Genomic DNA, 20245 nt, shown 5'->3' with positions numbered 1-20245 from the left:
TTCACATTTTGGCACATGCCGAGCAAGTTCTTGACCGTGTGTATCCGCGCCCGTTAGGCCTGATGTATTTGCTAAAATCGTTCAAAAATCGAAGAAAAACGTGCTAAATTCGTCAGCGCCCGCAGGAGACCGTGATTCCAGTGTTCAGAAGTGGAAAGTAGGTGTCTAATGGGTGGAAAAATGGGTTTGAAAAATGTGCAGTGCAGTGGCTTACGAATGTTCTTTATACTCTCTCTACTCTGTCTCGGCCTCGATCATGATTGCTTGCTTGCTGCTGCTGCTGCTGCTGCTGAGTTGATGACTGGTTGGCAAGTTTCGACATGAAAAAGTGGAAAAAGTCTGCTGCTTAGCCTTCTCTTTCTTGCGCGCGCGTATGTGTTTTGTCGTGCTTTTGTGTGTGAGGTGGCCTCTAGAAGGAAACCGAGCTGCTGGCTCTGCCGCGTCTGCCGCAGTGCCGCTGCCGAGAGATCTTTTGTCACCACCTATCACCATCACCGATTTTAACAAAAAAGATACGCACTGTACCTAGGTAAAATGTGTTGCTGCGAGTGAACGAGAGGCATTCAATCATTGACGTTATCAATGCGATGGATTTAAGTTATGTTTCATGGTGTAATTCTCTCAACTAATCAGCTATATTATGAGCTGTACAGGAAAGGAAGGTGAGAGATTGTGAACCCCCCTACCTGGTTGCATCCGGAGTAAACCGAAGCTAAACAGTTTCATCATCAAATCTACACGGTATCCGTTTTACGTTACTATTCGTACCGTACGGTGGATTGTAACCAAGATAGCATCCTCCTTATTTGAGCGGCTTGTATCGACTTCGACGAGTTTTATTACAAAACTTGTTGAAATTAGACACTGTAGTGCGGTTTTTAGATGATTTTTCAAATAAACGTAAAGTTCGTCATCAATAATAGTGCTTATATCTGTAGAGCACAGTTCTTAGCCGGTTCTGAACCAGTAATTTCCGGTATGTATCTATAGGACATGGCGCATCGTGATTAATTCGAATACGATTGAAACAAGCGGATTGAAACTGGTTTATTTTAGTTTCTACAAGTGTAAAATTGTCTCGTTGCAATTTTAAGTTCACAAGAGTTAGCATCCATTCCCGAATTAACACTATTATGCACTATTAACACTATATGCACATAGATATAACCTAAGCTTAGTTGGTTTGTGCCCATCACTAGCAGGTTTTTCTGACGTAGGACTATGTCTAACATGAAGGTAGTGTCATTCCAAAAAATCTACAAATGCGAGCGTCACGAAAGGTTGATAGCTTTTGAGCTCAAATATCTCGATTTTTTTTCGATTTATTTTGATGTTTATGTCAATCGCTATGCTATGAGTAGAAATGCATACACATCAAGATTGCCATGATTGATGATAATCATAATGTAAGGATGATACAACCATACAAGCGTCAGTTTTCCCGTTTCAATAGGTCAGGTATTATTTCCTAAGTATGAACCTAAACTAATTTAATGTCCTGAAAGTAACATCTGTTCGCAAAGTGTGCCACCATGTTTCCCGCTCGACACTTTGTGTTGACATTCTATTGCAACATCGGAAGCCACGCAACGCTTTTATCCCAGAATTGCTTATGGTTAATTAACCACACCAGCTACACCAGAATTGTATTGTTGTCGTCAAACAACGTTGCCTGATGTAGCTAGATAATTGTTGAACTGTTCCCTATTGCAAGTCGCTTGAGTAAGGAACATTAGAATTGGAATATAAAACTGGGACGCAGGTTTCCTTCAGTTTAATGAATAATTTTCTGCAAGTGGCTGTGTACAGCAATCGGGGCCTCCTACAAAAGGCAATCATTAAGACTGTCGCAGTGGCGAAAGAATGATCCAACCGATGCAACCAATCGAACAAAAATGTCAGTTTTCCCGCCTCAATAGGTCAGGAACTATTTCCTTAACATGAATCTAAACCAATTTCATGTCCTGATAGTAGTAACATGTTTTCGTCAACTGTGCAACCATCCCTTATATTCGGCATTTTGCGTTGTAGTGTTCATGAAAATATATTCTCTGTGTTCAGATTGGCAAGAAGAATGCATGTGAATATATTTTTAAAAACAGGGCCCAAAAACTGCTTCCGAAATTGAGCTTTCCGGCGAAATGGTAATGACTGCTCATTTCCCCTTAAGCTGGTAAAATATTAACAGGCAGTCCTACGTCAACCGCTCGCACATGCAAAGTGGATGTACACTACACCTCGTTAGCTGCGGAAGACAACGCATGTTTTTATATTTTGGCTTGATGTATATGGAAGATAGCGAGAAATGAAAATGTAAAAAGGGAGCAAGAGCGAGATTTGAAAGAGTGAGCATTGTATGGTTGAATATGAATGGCAGAGAGCATGGAGAGCATTATTATAGTATTAATCCGAGAGCCAATGCAGCAGCATGTTTTGTAGTGTTGTTGGGGGAGCTTAGGATATGTATTTGTTGGAAAATAGTTGGAAATTAGTTGGAAAAATATGTATTTGTTTTTGAAAAATATTTCTTTTTTTTTTTTTTGAAAAGTCAATGTTGCTTTATGAAATAGTCAATAAAGATGAGAGCATCAGTAGGCTTCGTCAAATTTGTCGACCTTTCATATGCGAGTATGTTCAGCATCGAGTATCAGCATCTATGGCTTAAGTTGCACGTTTTCAGCATAACCTTCTATAAAAACTACTGCCTAATTATTACGAACATTTGGGTGCCCCTCGATTGTAAAGCAGCGACAGTATAGACAGTGCAGCTCTGCCTCTGCGAGTGGTGTAATGAAATAAGAAAACGAAAAATTGGCAGCGCGGAGAGTGCCGTCTGGTGCGTTGTGTGTGGTGTGGCTCTTTCAATCGCCATTTTTGCCACGAATTCCAATTTTTCCCGTTTCGCTGGCCACTATCTGTACAGAGATTTTCGTTCAATTAGTGAAATCAACTGGGGCAACAGTCCGGGGAGACCGAGCACCAGGTTAAATGTAATCAGTTTCAATATTATTTGTTTCGTTCTCGCCCCCTCCGTTGCCTCTGCGGGACGTGGCTGCGTCACCAACCATCCATCCATCCAGAACGTCGCAGAGCAAGAAAGAGGTTAGCAGCAGTGAAAAAGGATATTTTGTTTGCCCCACCAGTAAGCAGCAGGGGTTAGAGAAGAAGTAGTAATCGCATAGTCGGAAGTAAACGGAAGCAACAGCAGCAAGATGTCGTTCGAGGAAACTTCTGCCGACCGAAATGTCGAGATTTGGAAGATCAAAAAACTTATCAAAAGTTTGGAAATGGCACGAGGGTAAGTAGGTGACAATAATGTATTTTTTGCTTTGAGCACCGTATTTGACTTAACTATCCCAATTCGATTTAAATATGGTACACATAAGTTTATTGGTTACTGCCAGATAGTTGACATATTTTCGCTGAAATCTCTGTGCTTAAGGTCCGCTCTGTAAAATGAAGAGAGCGTAAAGTGAAAGGTATAGACAACATTTCGTTACACATATTGTGATTGTTAATTTTGCGAGAGAACTTAGAAGAGAGCACCTATGCAAGTCGATTTATTTTATAAAGCTTTTAATAGTGTTTTTTAAAAGCTGCCTTCTATTCTATCATCTTAACTCATGGTTCAATTTGCAAACGTAACATGTACAAATTATTAAAATGTTACACGTATTCCGAAAAAACATCCTCTCTTTAGTATTGTTTGCTTTTAAAACAAACAGCAATATGTTTACTCGAAGTAATCGCCACCCTCACGACCATTTCTATTTTTCCTCCCACCCACCGACGAATCCTCGTGGCGCAGTGACGACGATGTTGCTGCTGGTTGATGACGACTTCTTCCTATACATTCGTTACCGCCTCGCTCTCTCCCATTCCTTTGTTTGTCGTTGACGTAAAATGAGCGCGTGCCAGACGATTCCACCACCCACACAATTTTCTCCCAATTTCACCTCTTGTCACACTACTGTGTCCTGCAACGGTATACTTACTTCTTTGTGTCGCCCTATTTTAATGCTCGTTTTGGCATACGGCGGAAAAGCGACTGATCCATATGCGACACCGTTATTCTAGCAACCCACTTCGCAACCAACGATTGATATCAAATATCGCCAAACAATGCCAACTTTGATGTCTACATGATACGTTACTCTGGTTCAGTTTAAAAGTTGTAAACAAAAATGTTGAGATCGAATTGTATTGTATGTCATTCGAGTATATACAACAAACGTTCTATAAACGGCATTTATATCAATTTGCAGCAATGGTACCAGCATGATCTCGCTGATCATCCCACCGAAGGATCAGATCAGCCGGGTAAGCAAGATGTTGGCCGACGAGTTCGGGACGGCCTCGAACATCAAGTCGCGCGTGAACCGTCTCTCCGTACTGGGTGCCATTACCTCGGTCCAGCACCGACTTAAACTATACACCAAAGTGCCTCCGAATGGACTCGTGATCTACTGCGGTACGATTGTCACCGAAGAAGGCAAGGAGAAGAAGGTCAACATTGACTTCGAACCGTTCAAACCGATCAATACCTCTTTATACTTATGCGATAATAAATTCCACACCGAAGCACTGACGGCACTACTGGCGGATGACAATAAGTTCGGTTTCATTGTGATGGACGGTAATGGTGCGCTGTTTGGTACACTTCAGGTAAGCTTCCGACGGTTAAAAACAAATATTTCAAGAGCAACTATCTGTAACAATGCTTTTAGGGTAACACGCGTGAAGTGCTGCACAAATTCACGGTCGATCTACCGAAGAAGCACGGCCGTGGTGGTCAGTCGGCGTTGCGTTTCGCCCGTCTACGTATGGAGAAGCGTCACAACTACGTACGGAAGGTTGCTGAGGTCGCTACCCAGTTGTTCATCACTAACGACAAACCAAACATTGCCGGTTTGATCCTTGCCGGTAGTGCCGACTTCAAGACCGAACTTAGCCAGTCAGATATGTTTGATCCGGTGAGTTTAACCATCAACAGGTGAATTCCGTATTAGATTGAAACACGTTTTGTTTTCCGGTATTTTGTCCAAAAATTAGCGGTTGCAATCGAAAGTAATCAAACTAGTGGATGTATCGTACGGTGGCGAAAACGGTTTTAACCAAGCTATTGAGCTGGCAGCTGAATCACTGCAGAATGTTAAATTTATACAGGAGAAGAAACTGATCGGGCGATACTTTGATGAAATTTCGCAGGTAATTAATTAGGCATCTGCCAGAATCAACCTTTTCACGACGATTAAAAAAATGTACCTATTTTTTTCTCTTCGATATTGTAGGACACCGGCAAGTACTGTTTCGGCGTAGAAGACACGCTGAAGGCGTTGGAATTGGGCTCAGTGGAAACGCTTATTTGCTGGGAAAACTTGGACATTCAACGTTACGTGCTGAAAAATCACGTCAGTGCGACATCCACTACAGTATTGCATCTGACCCCGGAACAGGAGAAAGACAAGTCTCACTTCACCGATAAGGAGGTAAGATGTTCTTGATTTACTAACATGATTGGAGATCAAAGGGGGTTTCAGGCACCGAATTCATAAAAAAATCATGTTTCGATGCCTATTTTTATGTCGAACGGCTTTTGACGGTGATTCCACGGTAAAGTGGAACGTTGTTTCAATCAAACTAGTGAACGTCTGTATTCCATGTTAGGAACGGTTCATAGTAGCGTCTGATCTGAAGATGAGCTAAGAAACGGGTTGCCCATGTCGCTCTATCATGAGATTTGGTGGCGTGGCCCTAAAAAGGTAAAATTCGGCGAGTGCCAAAGCAATAAAATGAGGATGAAACTGTTGCTCGGTACCTGGAACTGCAGATTGCTGAATTTTGTGAGTGTTGGCAACGTGCTCAAACTTGTCTAAATTCTGATAAGTCAAAAGGACAGAAATCGTGAAGCATTAGAACCGGTTACTCTGTGCTAATGACCAAACTCGTAAGAGCTGCACACCGAAACCTGAAATGTATGGGGATGAGGGAGGAAGTCTAATCACAAACGAGCGATAGGTGGTCGACAGGTGAAAGCAGTTCTTCGATGAACAGCTCAATGGCGGAGTTGCAGAGGGAGACGGAAAGGAAGTTAACCTAGATAGTAGTTTCCCAGCGCCTGATCTAGAAGTCAAACGAGAAATCCTGTTGCTGAAGACCAACAAAATCGCTGGCAAGGACCGCCTGCCGGCAGAGCTTTATAAATATGACCGAGAAAGGCCAATCTTCTAACTCTTACGTCCGATGTGATAAAAAAGGTTTGACGAACGGTCGCAGATGGACGTTATTTACACGGACCTTTCCGCTGCTCTCGACAAATTGAACCATCGAATCGCCATCGCTAAACTGGATAAACTCGGAATCGGAGGCTCGTTGCTACGATGGTTTAATTCCTACCTCTCCGACCGCCACCTAGAAGTTAGCATTGACGGGTTCACCTCCAGACCTTTCACTGCTAACTCTGGAATTTCACAAGGTAGCCGTCTCGGACCTTTGGGTTTCCTCGTCTACTTCAACGATGTCAACTTCCTGCTTTAATGCCCACGACTCTCTTTTGCCGACGATCTGAAGCTGTATGCTTAAGTCGATAGTCCGTCCGACGCCGCGTTCCCGCAAGAGCAGCTACTGATTTTTGTGAAATGGTGCACAGATAACGGCATGCTGATAAACTCCGACAAATGTGAAATAATTACATTCTCAAGGAAACTCAAGCTTGAGCTTGACTCAAAGCTTGACTTCAAACAGCACATCGCATATATTGTCGATAAGGCCTGCAGGAATCTGGGATTTATCATGCGGATCGCCAAGAACTTCAACGACATCTACTGCCTCAAAGCTCTCTACTGTGCTCTTGCCCGGTCCAACCTTGAGTACTGTGCTCCTGTGTGGAGTCCTTACAACCAAAATGGAGTTGACCGAATCGAGTCAGTGCAGCGCCGATTCATACGTTTTGCACTTCGAAGATTGCCCTGGAACGAACCCTTCCAGCTGCCCTGCTATGAACAACGCTGCAGACTCATCGATCTTGACCCGTTGAACACTCGTCGCGACGTGTCGCCGACATGTTGACCTCGAGAGTGGATTGCCAAAGTCTACTCGCGAACCTCAACATATACGCCCAAAGTCGTGTCGTGGACGCAACGGTCCATTTCTGCGTGTACCGCGTCGGCGAACCAACTATAGCACATTTAGCACAATCATCGGTCTGCAACGCCATGTCAATCGATTTATACATAGTTTCGACTTAAACGTCAGCCGTGAGGTACTGAAAACTCGTTTCCTGGCACTAGCACATAGATTCTAGCTTAAGTGTATCAGTAGGGCCAGTAGGCCTGTTGATATTTTTGTACAAATAAACAAATCATCGCCAGATTGAAAACGGAATCTAGGAGGATTAGTCCAAAAATGAATGCGTCGAAGGCCAAATACATGAAAGAAAAAGGCTCAAAGGAAACAAACGCACGTCCGCTACGGTACGGACGGTAACCGTACGGCGAGGAACTAGAAGTAGTAGATGAGTTCATGTATTTGGGATTGCTGGTGACCGCGGACAACAACACTGCACAACAATCCAGCGACGCATTCAAGCGGAAAATTGGGCTTTCTTCGTCTTTCGCAAAACGCTACGATCAAGAAACATACGTCGGTGTACGACGCTGACGATATACAAAACCGTTACTAGACCATTCTTTATGGATTTGAAGCCATTACGCTGCTCACGGAGGACATAAGCGCCCTTGCCGTGGTCGAGCGGAGAGTACTACGGACAATCGCCGGAGTACAAAGTGAAAGAGGAGAGTGGCGGAGGCATATGCATCGCGAACTATAGACACTGCTTGGAGAGATTCCCATCGTACATCTGGCGAAAGTCGTTGGGCCGGATACGTCGTAAGAATGCCGGACGACATTGCGACAAAAAAGTTCTCTTCAACAACCCCACCGGCACCAAAAACAGGAAAGCTCAACGTACAAGATGGCTCGACCAGGTCGAAAGTGATTTGCGATTTCCGAAACGACTGAGAAATGTTGGCTCTAGGCCGCTGTTGACGATGACGACGATCGAATCAGTTGATAACGTTCTTCCCTCTCATAGAACCACCAGAAGGAGGATCCAGAGATCCCGAAGAATTGAAAAAACTTTTTCGAACCTGATTCCGATCCCAGCAGGTACTTTGCAAGAGGTTAAATGAGAGATTGAGTTGCGAAGACCAACAAGATATGAGATCCGAGATCTGGAAAAAAGCTACCGGAGAAGTGAATGGAAAGAGCTGTTTGTCTCCAGAAAGGATGATTGAGCCTTCGAGGCGCGGCGGTGGCTTATCCTACATACTTTTTAACATCGCTTTTGAGGAGCGGTCATCGAAACGAGAGGCAATCTACGGTACACTGTAATGTGTCGAAAACCAAACAAGAAATGCGTCGAAAACCAAGCATCTTACGCCGATGATGATGTCAAACTGTCCTTACCAGTAAAGACCGTCAAGAATGTTTTGCCCTGCAACAAGATTTAGTGAACCTCGGGAGATTCTGTGCTGGGCTGTCAGTAAATCCCGGGAAATTTTCTGTCTTGACGTTTACTAGGAGTTCCTAGTACTAGGAGGCGAGATGAAAATCTCTCGTTTAACTGCCATATCAATAATTTAGTCAAGGAATGTTTGCACTAGTGCGTCGATTTGGCCGCGAACTTAACGACCCGCATGCACTGCTCGCTATATTTACTGGCTTAGTTCGATCCAAACCGGACGTTGCGAGTACCATCAGGAGACCGCAGTATACCTATCAAATCAATCGGTTGAAAGGCATTCAGAAAAAATTCGTAAGATTTGCTTTGAGAAACTTGGTACGGAACAACGACGAACTCCCTCTGTATGAGCAACTTTGTATGCTTGTCGATCTGGACACCGTGACTGGCAAACATAAAATAACGGATGTTATCTTCTTTGTCAATGTATTGCATGGTCAAGTAAGGTGCCAGGTGTTAAGCGACAAATTGAGTCTGAACAGGAGCCCAGTCCTTCGTCGGCGCAGAACTTTTGAACCTCCTCTACGAAGCAGATATTATTCGCAGCAGGAAGCGACATGCAGGTTCATGAACGAGTTTAACGGGCTTCATAATATAATAACACTAGATATGACACCGTATATGTTACGACAAAGACTTAGCTTGCACTTCAGAGCGTATTTATATAGATAGTATTTAGTTTTTATGTATATAGAATTTAGTCAAGTAAATGTTTTTATAACTGTAATTAGTGCTTAAGGGCAAAAAAGTCTACAAAAGCCAGAACAAATACAAAAAAATACGCAAACACCAAACATGAAAGGTTCAAAGAAAACGAACGCACGCCTTTTCCACGGACTGATGCCTGCGGAACAAGTCGAACAAACGTCTGATGCTAACGCCAAAGTTGTCGCGCCCAATGTCTCGCTGCATACATTCGAAATTTCGATGCGGTGATTATTGCCTCATCGAAATGAAAAAGTTCTTAAGATCCTGGACGGGATGGCAATTGGATGCTATTTTAGGTATCGCTTTGATACTGCAATTGCTGAGCAATTAACCTTCATTCTCAACCGATCATTCGAGCGAGGAGAATTTGCTATGAGCTGGACGCTGTCATCACGTGTCAAAAATACTTTTCGTCGTGACGTCAGAAATCACTGTGCGATGACCGGTCTATTCGTAACTTTGAAGTTGTTAAAAATTATCGTCAGCGACCGAAGCAGTTTGCGATTCTTTCTAGTCAGTCAAGTCAAGTCAGCATGATTTCGTATCCCCTAACTGAAAAAAACAGCGAATGTTCTACGAGCTGTTGGCACTATTTAGTGAGTTATCTTTCGTAAACTTGGTGAGGCTATGGTAAGTCGACTACGTCGCAAAGATGACGACTACTTGAAACAGTACGAGCTAACCCGGTTTTATGCTGCTACAGGAGAAGGAGGAATGCGAAACTAGAAAAACGCAAGAACTGCGAATGTGTTTCTTTTTCATTTGTTAATAAATCTGGCGTTCCGCAAGGGAGTAATCTGGGACCAAGATATTGCGTTTTCTTAAACAAGATGTGAACTTATTTAAAATTGTTGTTAAACGCGTTGTTTCGATAAACATCATTTTTCTAAAAATAAACGTGTCTAATCTTTTACTACGTGGTTTTTAGAGTGGCGTCGAGATGGAACTGGTCGAATCACAGCCGCTGCTCGAATGGCTTGCCAACAATTACAAGAGTTTTGGTGCTACTCTGGAAATTATTACTGATAAGTCCCAGGAGGGCAGCCAGTTTGTCCGAGGATTCGGTGGAATAGGAGGTAAGGACAACCCATATTTTTTAAAAATATTTTTGGTACTAACAATGAATGGTTATCTACAAATGCAGCTCTTATCGCTAGTAATGCTAACAAACGCTATTTTTCTTCCCTTCTTGTTCTCTCTGCCTTCCCCAATGCGCTACGTCACCTTTTTGCGCTCAAACTGCGTGTGGGTGCGGGTTTTTTTCATGTCGCGTAACATCTGCTCCGTTGTAATAAACCCAAACAACAAATCCAGGAATTCTTCGCTATAAAGTCGACTTTCAGTCACTCCAAGCCGACGAACCGTTAGACGATGTTGACCTCGACGACTACTAAATCAATTACTTTTCCGTTTGTCGAAGTACTTTAAACAACAGTCAACCGTTATAGGGTTCACACAAAACAAAAAACGAAGGACGCTTCATTCCAAAGCACTATGTATACTTTCCTCGACAACAACTTTCTTCTCCAATCATAAACGCGCGTTCTAGGTCGATTTTTACGATTAGACGAAATCAAACAAATTGTAATTGTAAAGCAGCGAAACAAAAACAGTAGACAACACACAACCAGGTTTTTTGTGCAGCAGAATTTCATTCAGTGAGTTTAAGTAGAAAACAAAGCAAAAAAAATAATGAACACAACAAGGTACACTACAAAACGAAACATACATAACGTAAAACATTTAATAAAATAGTTAAATGAAACCCAGTCAACTCCATACGATGCATCTGACGTGATGAGTAGTAGCTGATTTGAGGTCAGTTCCGAGCCTGTTTGAACGTGTATAACTAGATAAACTACGAAACGCCAATACCGTTTTGTATAAATATTAGAGAGGTAGCCTTTTGTTGTCTCGTTTCCTATCTGATATTGGGTTCCATCAACACGCGAGTGATCGAATCAGCTGTGGCAATGATCGGGCTACAACTGTTTGGGCTTTGGTAACGTGAAAAGAAAAACGGTCTGCGGAAACGATTCACTGAAGGTTACTTGTTTTTATGATGATATATCATTGCAGGTAATATTGCAGTAGGAGTTTTGTTTGATAATTGTATTGAGATAGCGTTCGAATACATAGAATTGGTAAAGTTTTGGTTTACACGAAAAAAAAACATAACACCAGATGTATAAGTACGTATTGATTGGTATGAAACCTTGTGTTTAATTAAGAAAAAAAAGTATGTCTAATAATATAATCAATGATTGTGTTCACTAAATAATTATAGCAGCGGCAGTTGAGTTAGAATTTCAAATCGAAAACTCAACATTAAATTATCTTACTCGGCTTTTTGACGTTGCTGTCACAAATTGGCAGACTTACTTTTGATTTGATATTTAATTTGGTTGATTCTTTGACTGACTAACTGACTGATTAGCATACGCATTAAGAAAACGTATTCGACGAAGCGGTACACGGCGTGGCAACGCAGTCGTGATTCATTTCAAACATTACGACGATGACGACGACGTACACTTAGCATCTCAGAGACTTTCCATGGCACACGCGCATCGCTAGTAATGGGTTTTATAAGTGAAGGTAAATCGATTGAAATGTGTAATAGTTTTTTCTAGCTTTATGATCTTTTTGTTGTGATTTCTAAAGTTAATTTATAGTTGTTTGCATTATTATTGTGCTTTGATTTATTGTTATAAAATTAAATGTTTGTAATAAATACGGATCGGAGTATAATGTGATGAAAAGTACCCATCGTAACTGTGTTTCCATCAAGCTCTACTCTATGTCGTTCTCAAAAACACAGACTAAGTTTGACGCCTATAATAATACCGACGAAGGCCTAGCGGAACGCGCGTTACTTTTTAATGCTTATTACAAAAATGTTAGAGGCATCTCTTACTTGTAGCGGATGTCTGCATAAAAACTGAAAAACTATTGATTTTGTTCGGTAGTTTAGCTAAAATTGCATGCATACAGGGAAGGGCACACGACGAGGACATACTGTTAAGAATTCGTTTATCTCCTCTTATCTTTAAAATTTCTAACTAACAAGGACCTTGAACTTTTAAATGATATTTCAAAGGAATAGTCCGTAATTGGAACGAGAAAAACACCACATGGGTACTCTGGTATCCGGTTGATCCCAGGAAGGTTAAAATGTAGATTTTTACAAAGCAATAGATCATCCAAAACTGTCGCATTTCTCAATGCAGTAAACAAGGTGATGACTTATACTGTGTGTTATTCATCATTGTCCTTTGAGAATTGGCTAATCGATGACTGGACTCCAGGCATAATACAGAATCCACTCAGTTAACCTTTAGTTTTTCAGGATACTGAACTCCGAACTCCTCGTGGTTCCAGAAAAAATAACTAAAAGATGTTTTCACAACATTTTCCATGGCGTGGGATAACTGCAAAGAAACGTCGAGAAAACTATGTTTTACCTCATGGAGGATTTGGTTCCTTTTTATTCCCTTTACCGGGTTATCGGGTCACTTATTATACGCTTAATGTGTAAAACTCTGCTGGACCCTTTTGCGTTGTCTTCCTGAGAGTACCAGGAAAACCTCAAACGTCAATTCTACCTGACGAGACAGGCAATGATACCCACTAAAACACAGGCAAAGCCCTAAAGTGTAGCCGACACGCCTGCCCGCAAGTGGATTCTAAAATCTCTCTACCAAAGGTCGTGATGTCATATTTTAAACATAATGATGATGATGAAAAGAAGAAAAATGATAAATCGAGTTTGCAAATGTGCTTTTCCCTAGACATTTTGTACTACTTGAGTTGTAAAATGAAACACCGGCTGTCCTCAACCGCGCACTCGTCATCAATTTTCCAACACAAACAACCACAAATGAACCAATAGGAAGACAAATTTCTTCAAGGCTTGACCCATGGAACAAATTTTATCTTCCATCCCCCTTCTAGCACTGTCCCAAGACATAGGTCTGCAAAGTAAATTGATCGCAGCACGATGTGGGCATTCGCGGTAGTCGACATAAGCTTCAAACCACAGAGTCGCACCCGCCTCCCAACGCCTTCTCGAAACTAAACAGCTAGTGCGTAGTATATTAAATTCCTAGCCGGCCTCCTCCATATAAAGGAGATTTTTAAGTGCCGTACAGCAATTTTTTTTTTTGAGCAGTTCAGAAAAAATATTTGAAGGTAGCATAACAAAACCATGAATTATTTAATATCTGGACGCAAAAAAGGGAACTATCGAAATCATATTAATGAAATAAATATGTTGAGTACCCAAAACTAAGGTCGTGTATTGCACTTTAAAGGAAAAATATAAATACCAGATCATAAATAAATAAAAAGTAGAAGGGTCTGTGTCTCAGGACACAAACGCAGGTTTGACGTAGGACTACAAATGTATACACCTATAAGTACAGTTCCTCCCCTTAACGTTAATACTACGGACATTGCTATAGATTTCGTATAAAGAGTCAAAAGTTGAAAATTATTCAGTCGAAGTGAATGCTGAAATCCGATATATCTACAACAATCTATGAATTCCACTCTTTAGGTATATCTTTTACATGATGGCACACAATTCACCACCCAGTTAGCATCGAGTTACGATGCTAATCTAACAGGACTGTGGCCGTATGTTTGAACCTCGGCTAGGCGGCTCTGCTAGAGTCAGTAGGATCGCTTCACAAATCCCGTAATTGTCCTGTACTTTAAAAACCTACAGCGAAGTCTATCGATAAAGAAGGGTAATGCCTGAAATACAGTTACACCCCAAGGCTTTGCTTTTGAGAATCTGGCGGTTGGCGGCTCAAAGCAGTCTAACCTGTGGTTTTTCAATTATTACCTAATTTTGATAGATTATAAGGAAGCTATGTTTTGATGTATTGTCCGTCAAATTTTAAATCGAGCTGTAGTCGCCACGCAGTTTCGGTGACTAATAGCAATATAGATCTGCTAAGCTTCAGGCGTTTTGCGCTTTGTTAATTATCAAACAAGATTCGCGCTAATTACAACCGAACACTACAGCTGTAGTGAACTTTCCCAGAACAGAATGGCTTAGGATTATTCGTCGCACGTAAAAAAATACAACAAATTCGACAAATTCCATCTTCCAAACCTTTTAGTAAAGCACATTGAACACAACTGGGGGACCTTTGTTATTCTTCCTTTTTCTCGCATTTGCTTTCGCACCGGCTCAAACAATCGGTTGAACGGGTGAGTAATTGTGGAGCTAGTTCTTTGATTTACAGCCATTCACCGGAACTTACGCGATGGCCGAATCAAAATTCTCCGTTTTGGACACAAAATTATTGAAGTAAATGCTCCGTTTGAGCTTCACTTGAAAATTGTGTACTGTATTCGTGTACCGTAAACTCCGAACGAAATAACGGCGGTTTGAACATTCTCTTCCACTGATAGTCAGCCACAGCAGAATCTTCTTTGAGAAGATATACTTGACGTCATTGCTTATTTTCTTCTTGGTGGGGGACGTAAAGTAGTCGGTCCTCTGCCAGTTGTTGCCGGTCAGGGTTAAGTAGTTCTCGTTGCCCATTATGACCGCGACATCGCGCTTCGCCGGAAAAATGTTTTCACCAGTACCTTCAGCCGTTTGCTGGGCGATTGCATGCTACACTCAGACACAGCCAGCATAGACTGACGATTTATCGTTCCAACCTCCCCGCCCAAGGCGCGGAACGATGAGACCACCTTGCCCTCGGTCTTCATCTTCAACTTCTGCTGTATGTTACGGGTGGCCGGAACCAGGTTTCCGTTCAATGCGTTCGCCTTTCTCGTGGGGGAGGATGTTGTAATTGCCAAATTAGCTCTATTCAGCAGATACGAAATGCTTCACCAAGTCCAACTTCTTCGCATAATTGTTTGACTTTTCGTAATAAAGTCTTGCCACTTTGATAAGCATGTTGTGCTGAATGAAGAGGAACTTCTACTAAGCTTGTTTCGCGGATGTGGTGATCAACAATCCGCTCAAGTGATCTAAGCAAGAAAGACGTTAGACTGATTGATCTAAAACTTTTTGCTTGCTCGTATGTCGCGCGTCCACCTTTAGGAATAAACTTAATGGTTATTTCACGCCATTGAGTTGGGATGTACCCAATAGCAATACTACACACAAACATCCTTCTCAGAATGTGTCTGAAGTACTTGAATCCTTTCTGCAGTAGAATAGGGTATATTCCATCGGTTCCAGGAGATTTGTATGGAGAGAAGCTGTTCACAGCCCACTCAATCGCTTCAGTTGTGACAAGTCTCCGAGCAAAAGCCCATGAGTCTAAGACACTTAAAACGATTCCTGGATCGTTTCGAACTTCAGCGTCTACACAGCCTAGAAAGTGACTATAAAAGAGACATTCCATAAAAGAGACTCATAAAAGAGACAGTATTCGCCGTTCGAACTTCGAAGGTTATTAACCTGATAATCTTTCGATTTTGACAGTATTTTATTAAGTCGACTTGCCTCGCCGAAACTGGAAACGTTGCTACAGAACCTGTGCCAGCTCGTGCGTGCTGAAGATCGTAGAGCCTTTGCATAGGCTTTTCGGGCCTGCTTGAAAGGCTCCACGCCATCCCTCCGACGTCTATTCCAGGCTCTCCTGCATCGTTTCTTTAGTTCCGCGAGATGAGAGTTCCACCATGGTGTTCCTCTAGTCGTTTTAATAGTTTTTAGCGGGCAAGCTACTTCAAAAGCTTCCGCAATAAAAGATGTTGTGACATCTACAGTCACATCCAAGTCGATCGATGACTCAATCGTCGGTTTGAATCCTTGAAATTTCGTCGCCAGTTCCTCCTCAAAGAGTTCCCAGTCAGAAAATCTCGGATTGCGAAATGTTGCAGTGTTCAAGGAGACACCCAAATGATCAAAATATATAAAGCAATGATCAGATATTGGTGTCTCATTTGAAACATGCCATTGTGCCAACTCATGACTGATTCTGTTAGAGCAGAGTGTTATATCTAACACTTCCTCTCTACCAGTTCGTATGAAAGTTGGACAATTGCCAATGTTGGGTATTCCAAGGTTGGTACTACTCAAATATTCCATCAAATCAGAGCCTCTCAGATTGATATCCGAGCTGCCCCAAATGATGTGATGGGCATTGGCATCACTGCCTACAATGAGCGGAAGCCCATTAGATTGGCAGTATCTCACCACATTTCTGAAATCGTCGCTGGGAGACGGTTCATCGTGTGGTAAGTATGCAGAACAGTAGACATAGCGCCTATGGACATCATCCACGACGAGTTCTACTGTGACTGCACAAATATCTCGAGTAGTCAACTCAGAGATAAGGCATGCACTTATTGACCTATGCAACAATATGCATGCCCTGGGCATCAAACGAGAATTTGTCATACCAGTTTTGCTGAAAACAGCAAAGTTCTGGTATCCAATATCCATCGAATGAAAGTAGGGGAGTGTCGTCGTGGTTGGGCCACGTTTTGGAATTCGCCCAAAACTTTTATTTCAAAAGGCATTTTGGAAATCTAAACACATCGTTGCAAAGGTCCAAGAATAAGGTATATTTCCGGAAAGTTTTGAACTGATTGCTTGAAAAATAAAAAAGTTATAGGCATTTACGTGAAGACAAAAAATGTTGTCATAGTTGGGCCATGTTGTACAGGTTGGGCCACCGCAGGAAATATAAGACATACGTATTGAAATTCTATATAGAGACATGAAAAAAATGAATTCCGTGAACAACGGCTCATATAGGTACAAATACCCTACTTTTAATTGCATTTTTGCGAAATTTTGGCGATCTTGTAAAATCAATATTGCTACAATCGCCTTTTCCGAAGTGTACAACTACAATGAAAAAAAAACAACAAAAATCTATGTTTTATCGTATTAAATTTGCTTTATTTCATCACATTTTACGTGACTGACATTCTCTAGCGATTATTGTGCTTCTGCGCTTAAAATTATGGTGGCCCATCCATGACTACTCAAGTGGTTCGACCTTTACAATTAGCGCTTTTCTAGTATTTCATCTTAGCCTTCCCAAACACCTTACTGGAGGGGATTTTTCTATAGTCTTCGTATGCAGCACAACACACTTCATGCATTTTCCATATTTATCTTGATAATTGCATTTCTTGAAGAAAAGTTCATTGCGCCTGGAAAACTTTTTTTGTAAGATTTAGTTCAATGACAATTTAGTTCAGTACGGATGTTTTGAATACACGATTGAAACTCACAATATTGTGAAAAGTTAGCTATCACAGTAAGAAGTTTTACAATGATTGTAGCATGGATATCATGAGTTACTAAAGCTGTAAAATCGTGATGGCCCGACCATAACAGTGGCCCGACGATAACGATAATACCCTATAACCTCGAAACAAAATTAATCGTTACAAACTTTTCAGTCAAAACATTCCAGATCCGACGACTAGGAGCGCTGCAGTAAAATAAACAGTGCGTCCAGATATTAAATGACTTGAGTTTGATCTATACCTATAAAAATGAATTTCTATCTGTCTGACCCTTATGGATTTGGAAGCTACTGAATTGATCAGCGGGAAAATTTGTATTCAGGGGTTTTTGGGGCTGGAGAACGTTCTTACGAGGGTTTGTGACCCTTCCTCTCCCTGGAAGGGGGGACTCCCATACAAATAAAACACAAATTTCTGCATAGCTCGAGAACTAATCAAGCAAATGGAATTTTTCTATGATGGTTCGATACCCCTTCCCCCTTTGGTAGGGTTGGCCACAATTGAAACATGAATTTCTGCTTAACTCGAGAACTAATAGAGTAAATGAAGATAAATTTGGCATATGGGTGGTTTTGAAGGCAGAATTTTATTCTATGGTGGTTCGAGAACCCTCCCCTTTGTGGTAGGAGGGGCTTCCATTCAAATGAATCACAAATTTCTACATAAGTCGATAACTAAACAAGCCACTGGAACCACATTTCTCATTTGGGGGATTTTTGGAGGTAAGAACTGTCTCTATAGTAGTTCGAGAACGCTTGCCCTTTTGGAATGTAATCAAATGTGTGACGTTAGCGAAAGAAAATATTTGAACAAAACTCATTCCGAAAAACAATCATAAACACTCCAACTCTATTAAATTGTCATTCATTTAGTTGCATGCGTAGCAACGCTAGCGCGCCGCATTCAGCTAGTATTGAATAAATGTTTTTTATCATGGCTAAAAGTAATACTAAAAATACGTGTCTACGTATTGTGTGGCTTGGTAACACAATAATTGTGCCAATTACTGTTTTCTCGTGCAGTATAAAGATTTGGCTAAAGATGTCTGAGAACTTGTATTCCTTTGCTGAGAGCGTGATATCACTTAATGCTTATCAGTATAAAACTTCCGATTAGTCGATAGTAGGTACTTCCGAGATTAGTCTTACTCACATTGTATCTCCAAACAAAACGAATGCGGCAACATTGTAATCGAAATATGTTCGTCGTTATAGTAATAGAGAGTTAACTTAGTTTCTTTAAAGCCCAAGATTAGCCCAAGATTGGTTAATGTTTTTGAATGCGTTTATTTTTTCGAACAAAGGCCAATTTAAATATTTTATAGGTAGGCACGGGAATTATGAAGCAAGCTTCTGTGCCACTTCCAATAGATGCATTTAGTTCAGTATAAAAATGATTTTATTTTTCGAATAGAAAACAAGCTTATTTGGTAACTGTTTTTATTTCAGCATAATTTACGCTGTTGGTTTATCGGTTGGATTAATCAAAATTTAACTAGCTATTAGTGAATATTATTTTACATCTTTGACCACACTGAATACTCAACAATTTACCGCTTGTTCGTTACAGGTATTTTGCGCTACAAGGTAGATTTCCAAAGCATGCAACTAGACGAACTGGACAACGATTGTTTCGATTTAGAAGATTATTAAATTTTTATGTTTTATGAAACTTTCAGTTATACATCAGGCTAGAAAATATACAAAAAAAGAGAATAATAAGAGTAATCGTGGTTGAAACCAAGCAAAATGCGTTTCTTTCATTTTGTCGTGTGCTTGTATAGAGAAGGAAAAGAAATGCATATATAGGAAGGAGAGAGTAAAGACAAAACTTTACTTACGAATTTCATTTTTGCGCGCAGTCTGCGTAGGTTGCATGTTTTGCGTTTCGTGTATAAACGGTGGTTGGAAAATTGGCCATTTGCATACCATATTTGAACCGAACATCAGCAAGCAATGCTTTCGTGAACATTGAAACCTTTTGCTTCTCCAAAAGTAAGTAACACTGCTCTAAACTATTATCCGGATACTAGTTTTGACGCCAATGGGCATCCTATATCCACTGAATTGACCATATTTTTTCGTGAATTTTTCCAACCATCGTGTATAAACGAAAACATGAAGTGACGACAGCTATCATTGTTACAGGCAGTTGTTTTGCATCCGTATATGTTACCGAACTCTAAATTTGATGCGTAATCAAATTGCCACGGTGTAATGAACGGTTCTATTTGGGATTACCTAATGACCCAAGTTAAAATCTTCTTTTTCTGCCGCAACAACAAACAACCACAACCATTAGCGACTTGATTGAAAAGACTTGTTAACAGATACGTCTACGTTTAAGATATTATGAGTCACATTTTACAGTTGCTGTGCTGGCAGAACTAAAGCTAAGTTCCGTTTTGTGTATACTCGTCTAACAGACTAGACTATAGATATGTTTGTCACTCCTTTATATCGTTAGGGTTTCTAATTAGCAATATTCTGTCCTAATTAAATTGTTCAGTAACTAGCAACAGCATAATCGGAAATGGTGGACGACGTTTTTTTTTCAGATTATATTTTATTTCCACTAAAATGTCTGCTGTATTTTTCAAAAACAAAATTCTAACAGTCCAGGATCAACCACAGAAAACTGTTATACTTTAAAAATATTATAAAATGATATATTACATAAAAAGTAAATATTTATACAAAAAAGGAAACAACGAATTAGGTTTTTCACATTTTATTGAACTGACTGAAATGCCATGTGTTGTATAGTTCACTGCTTTGA

The 20245-nt window shown here is 40.9% G+C and overlaps 1 protein-coding gene across 2 annotated transcripts; it reads left to right on the top strand.

The window, feature by feature from the left end:
* LOC128734592 (eukaryotic peptide chain release factor subunit 1) lies at nt 1-19281 on the top strand. 2 transcript variants are annotated; one of them, XM_053828864.1, is made up of 8 exons: nt 1-157; nt 3081-3298; nt 4266-4665; nt 4728-4973; nt 5053-5208; nt 5292-5489; nt 10158-10305; nt 19037-19281. In XM_053828864.1, the coding sequence occupies exons 2-8, from the start codon at nt 3213-3215 to the stop codon at nt 19117-19119; spliced, it is 1317 nt and encodes a 438-aa protein (XP_053684839.1). In that variant the 5' UTR covers nt 1-157; nt 3081-3212; the 3' UTR covers nt 19120-19281. The 2 variants fall into 2 exon arrangements, with proteins under 2 accessions (XP_053684839.1, XP_053684840.1); XM_053828865.1 differs by having other exon boundaries at nt 2999-3298.
* Nucleotides 19282-20245: the final 964 nt, after the last annotated feature.

Source organism: Sabethes cyaneus, chromosome 2 (genome assembly GCF_943734655.1).
Source record: "Sabethes cyaneus chromosome 2, idSabCyanKW18_F2, whole genome shotgun sequence".
Classification (NCBI taxonomy): domain Eukaryota; kingdom Metazoa; phylum Arthropoda; class Insecta; order Diptera; family Culicidae; genus Sabethes; species Sabethes cyaneus.
Note: the sequence above shows the minus strand (reverse complement) of the source record. Positions and strands in the feature narration are given on the sequence as shown.

Coding starts and splice junctions, on each gene's coding strand:
- LOC128734592 (XM_053828864.1), top strand. CDS start 3,213: ATGTCGTTCGAGGAAACTTCTGCCGACCGAAATGTCGAGATTTGGAAG. Junction 4,666..4,727: donor CGCTGTTTGGTACACTTCAG/GTAAGCTTCCGA, acceptor CAATGCTTTTAG/GGTAACACGCGTGAAGTGCT. Junction 4,974..5,052: donor AGTCAGATATGTTTGATCCG/GTGAGTTTAACC, acceptor TCCAAAAATTAG/CGGTTGCAATCGAAAGTAAT.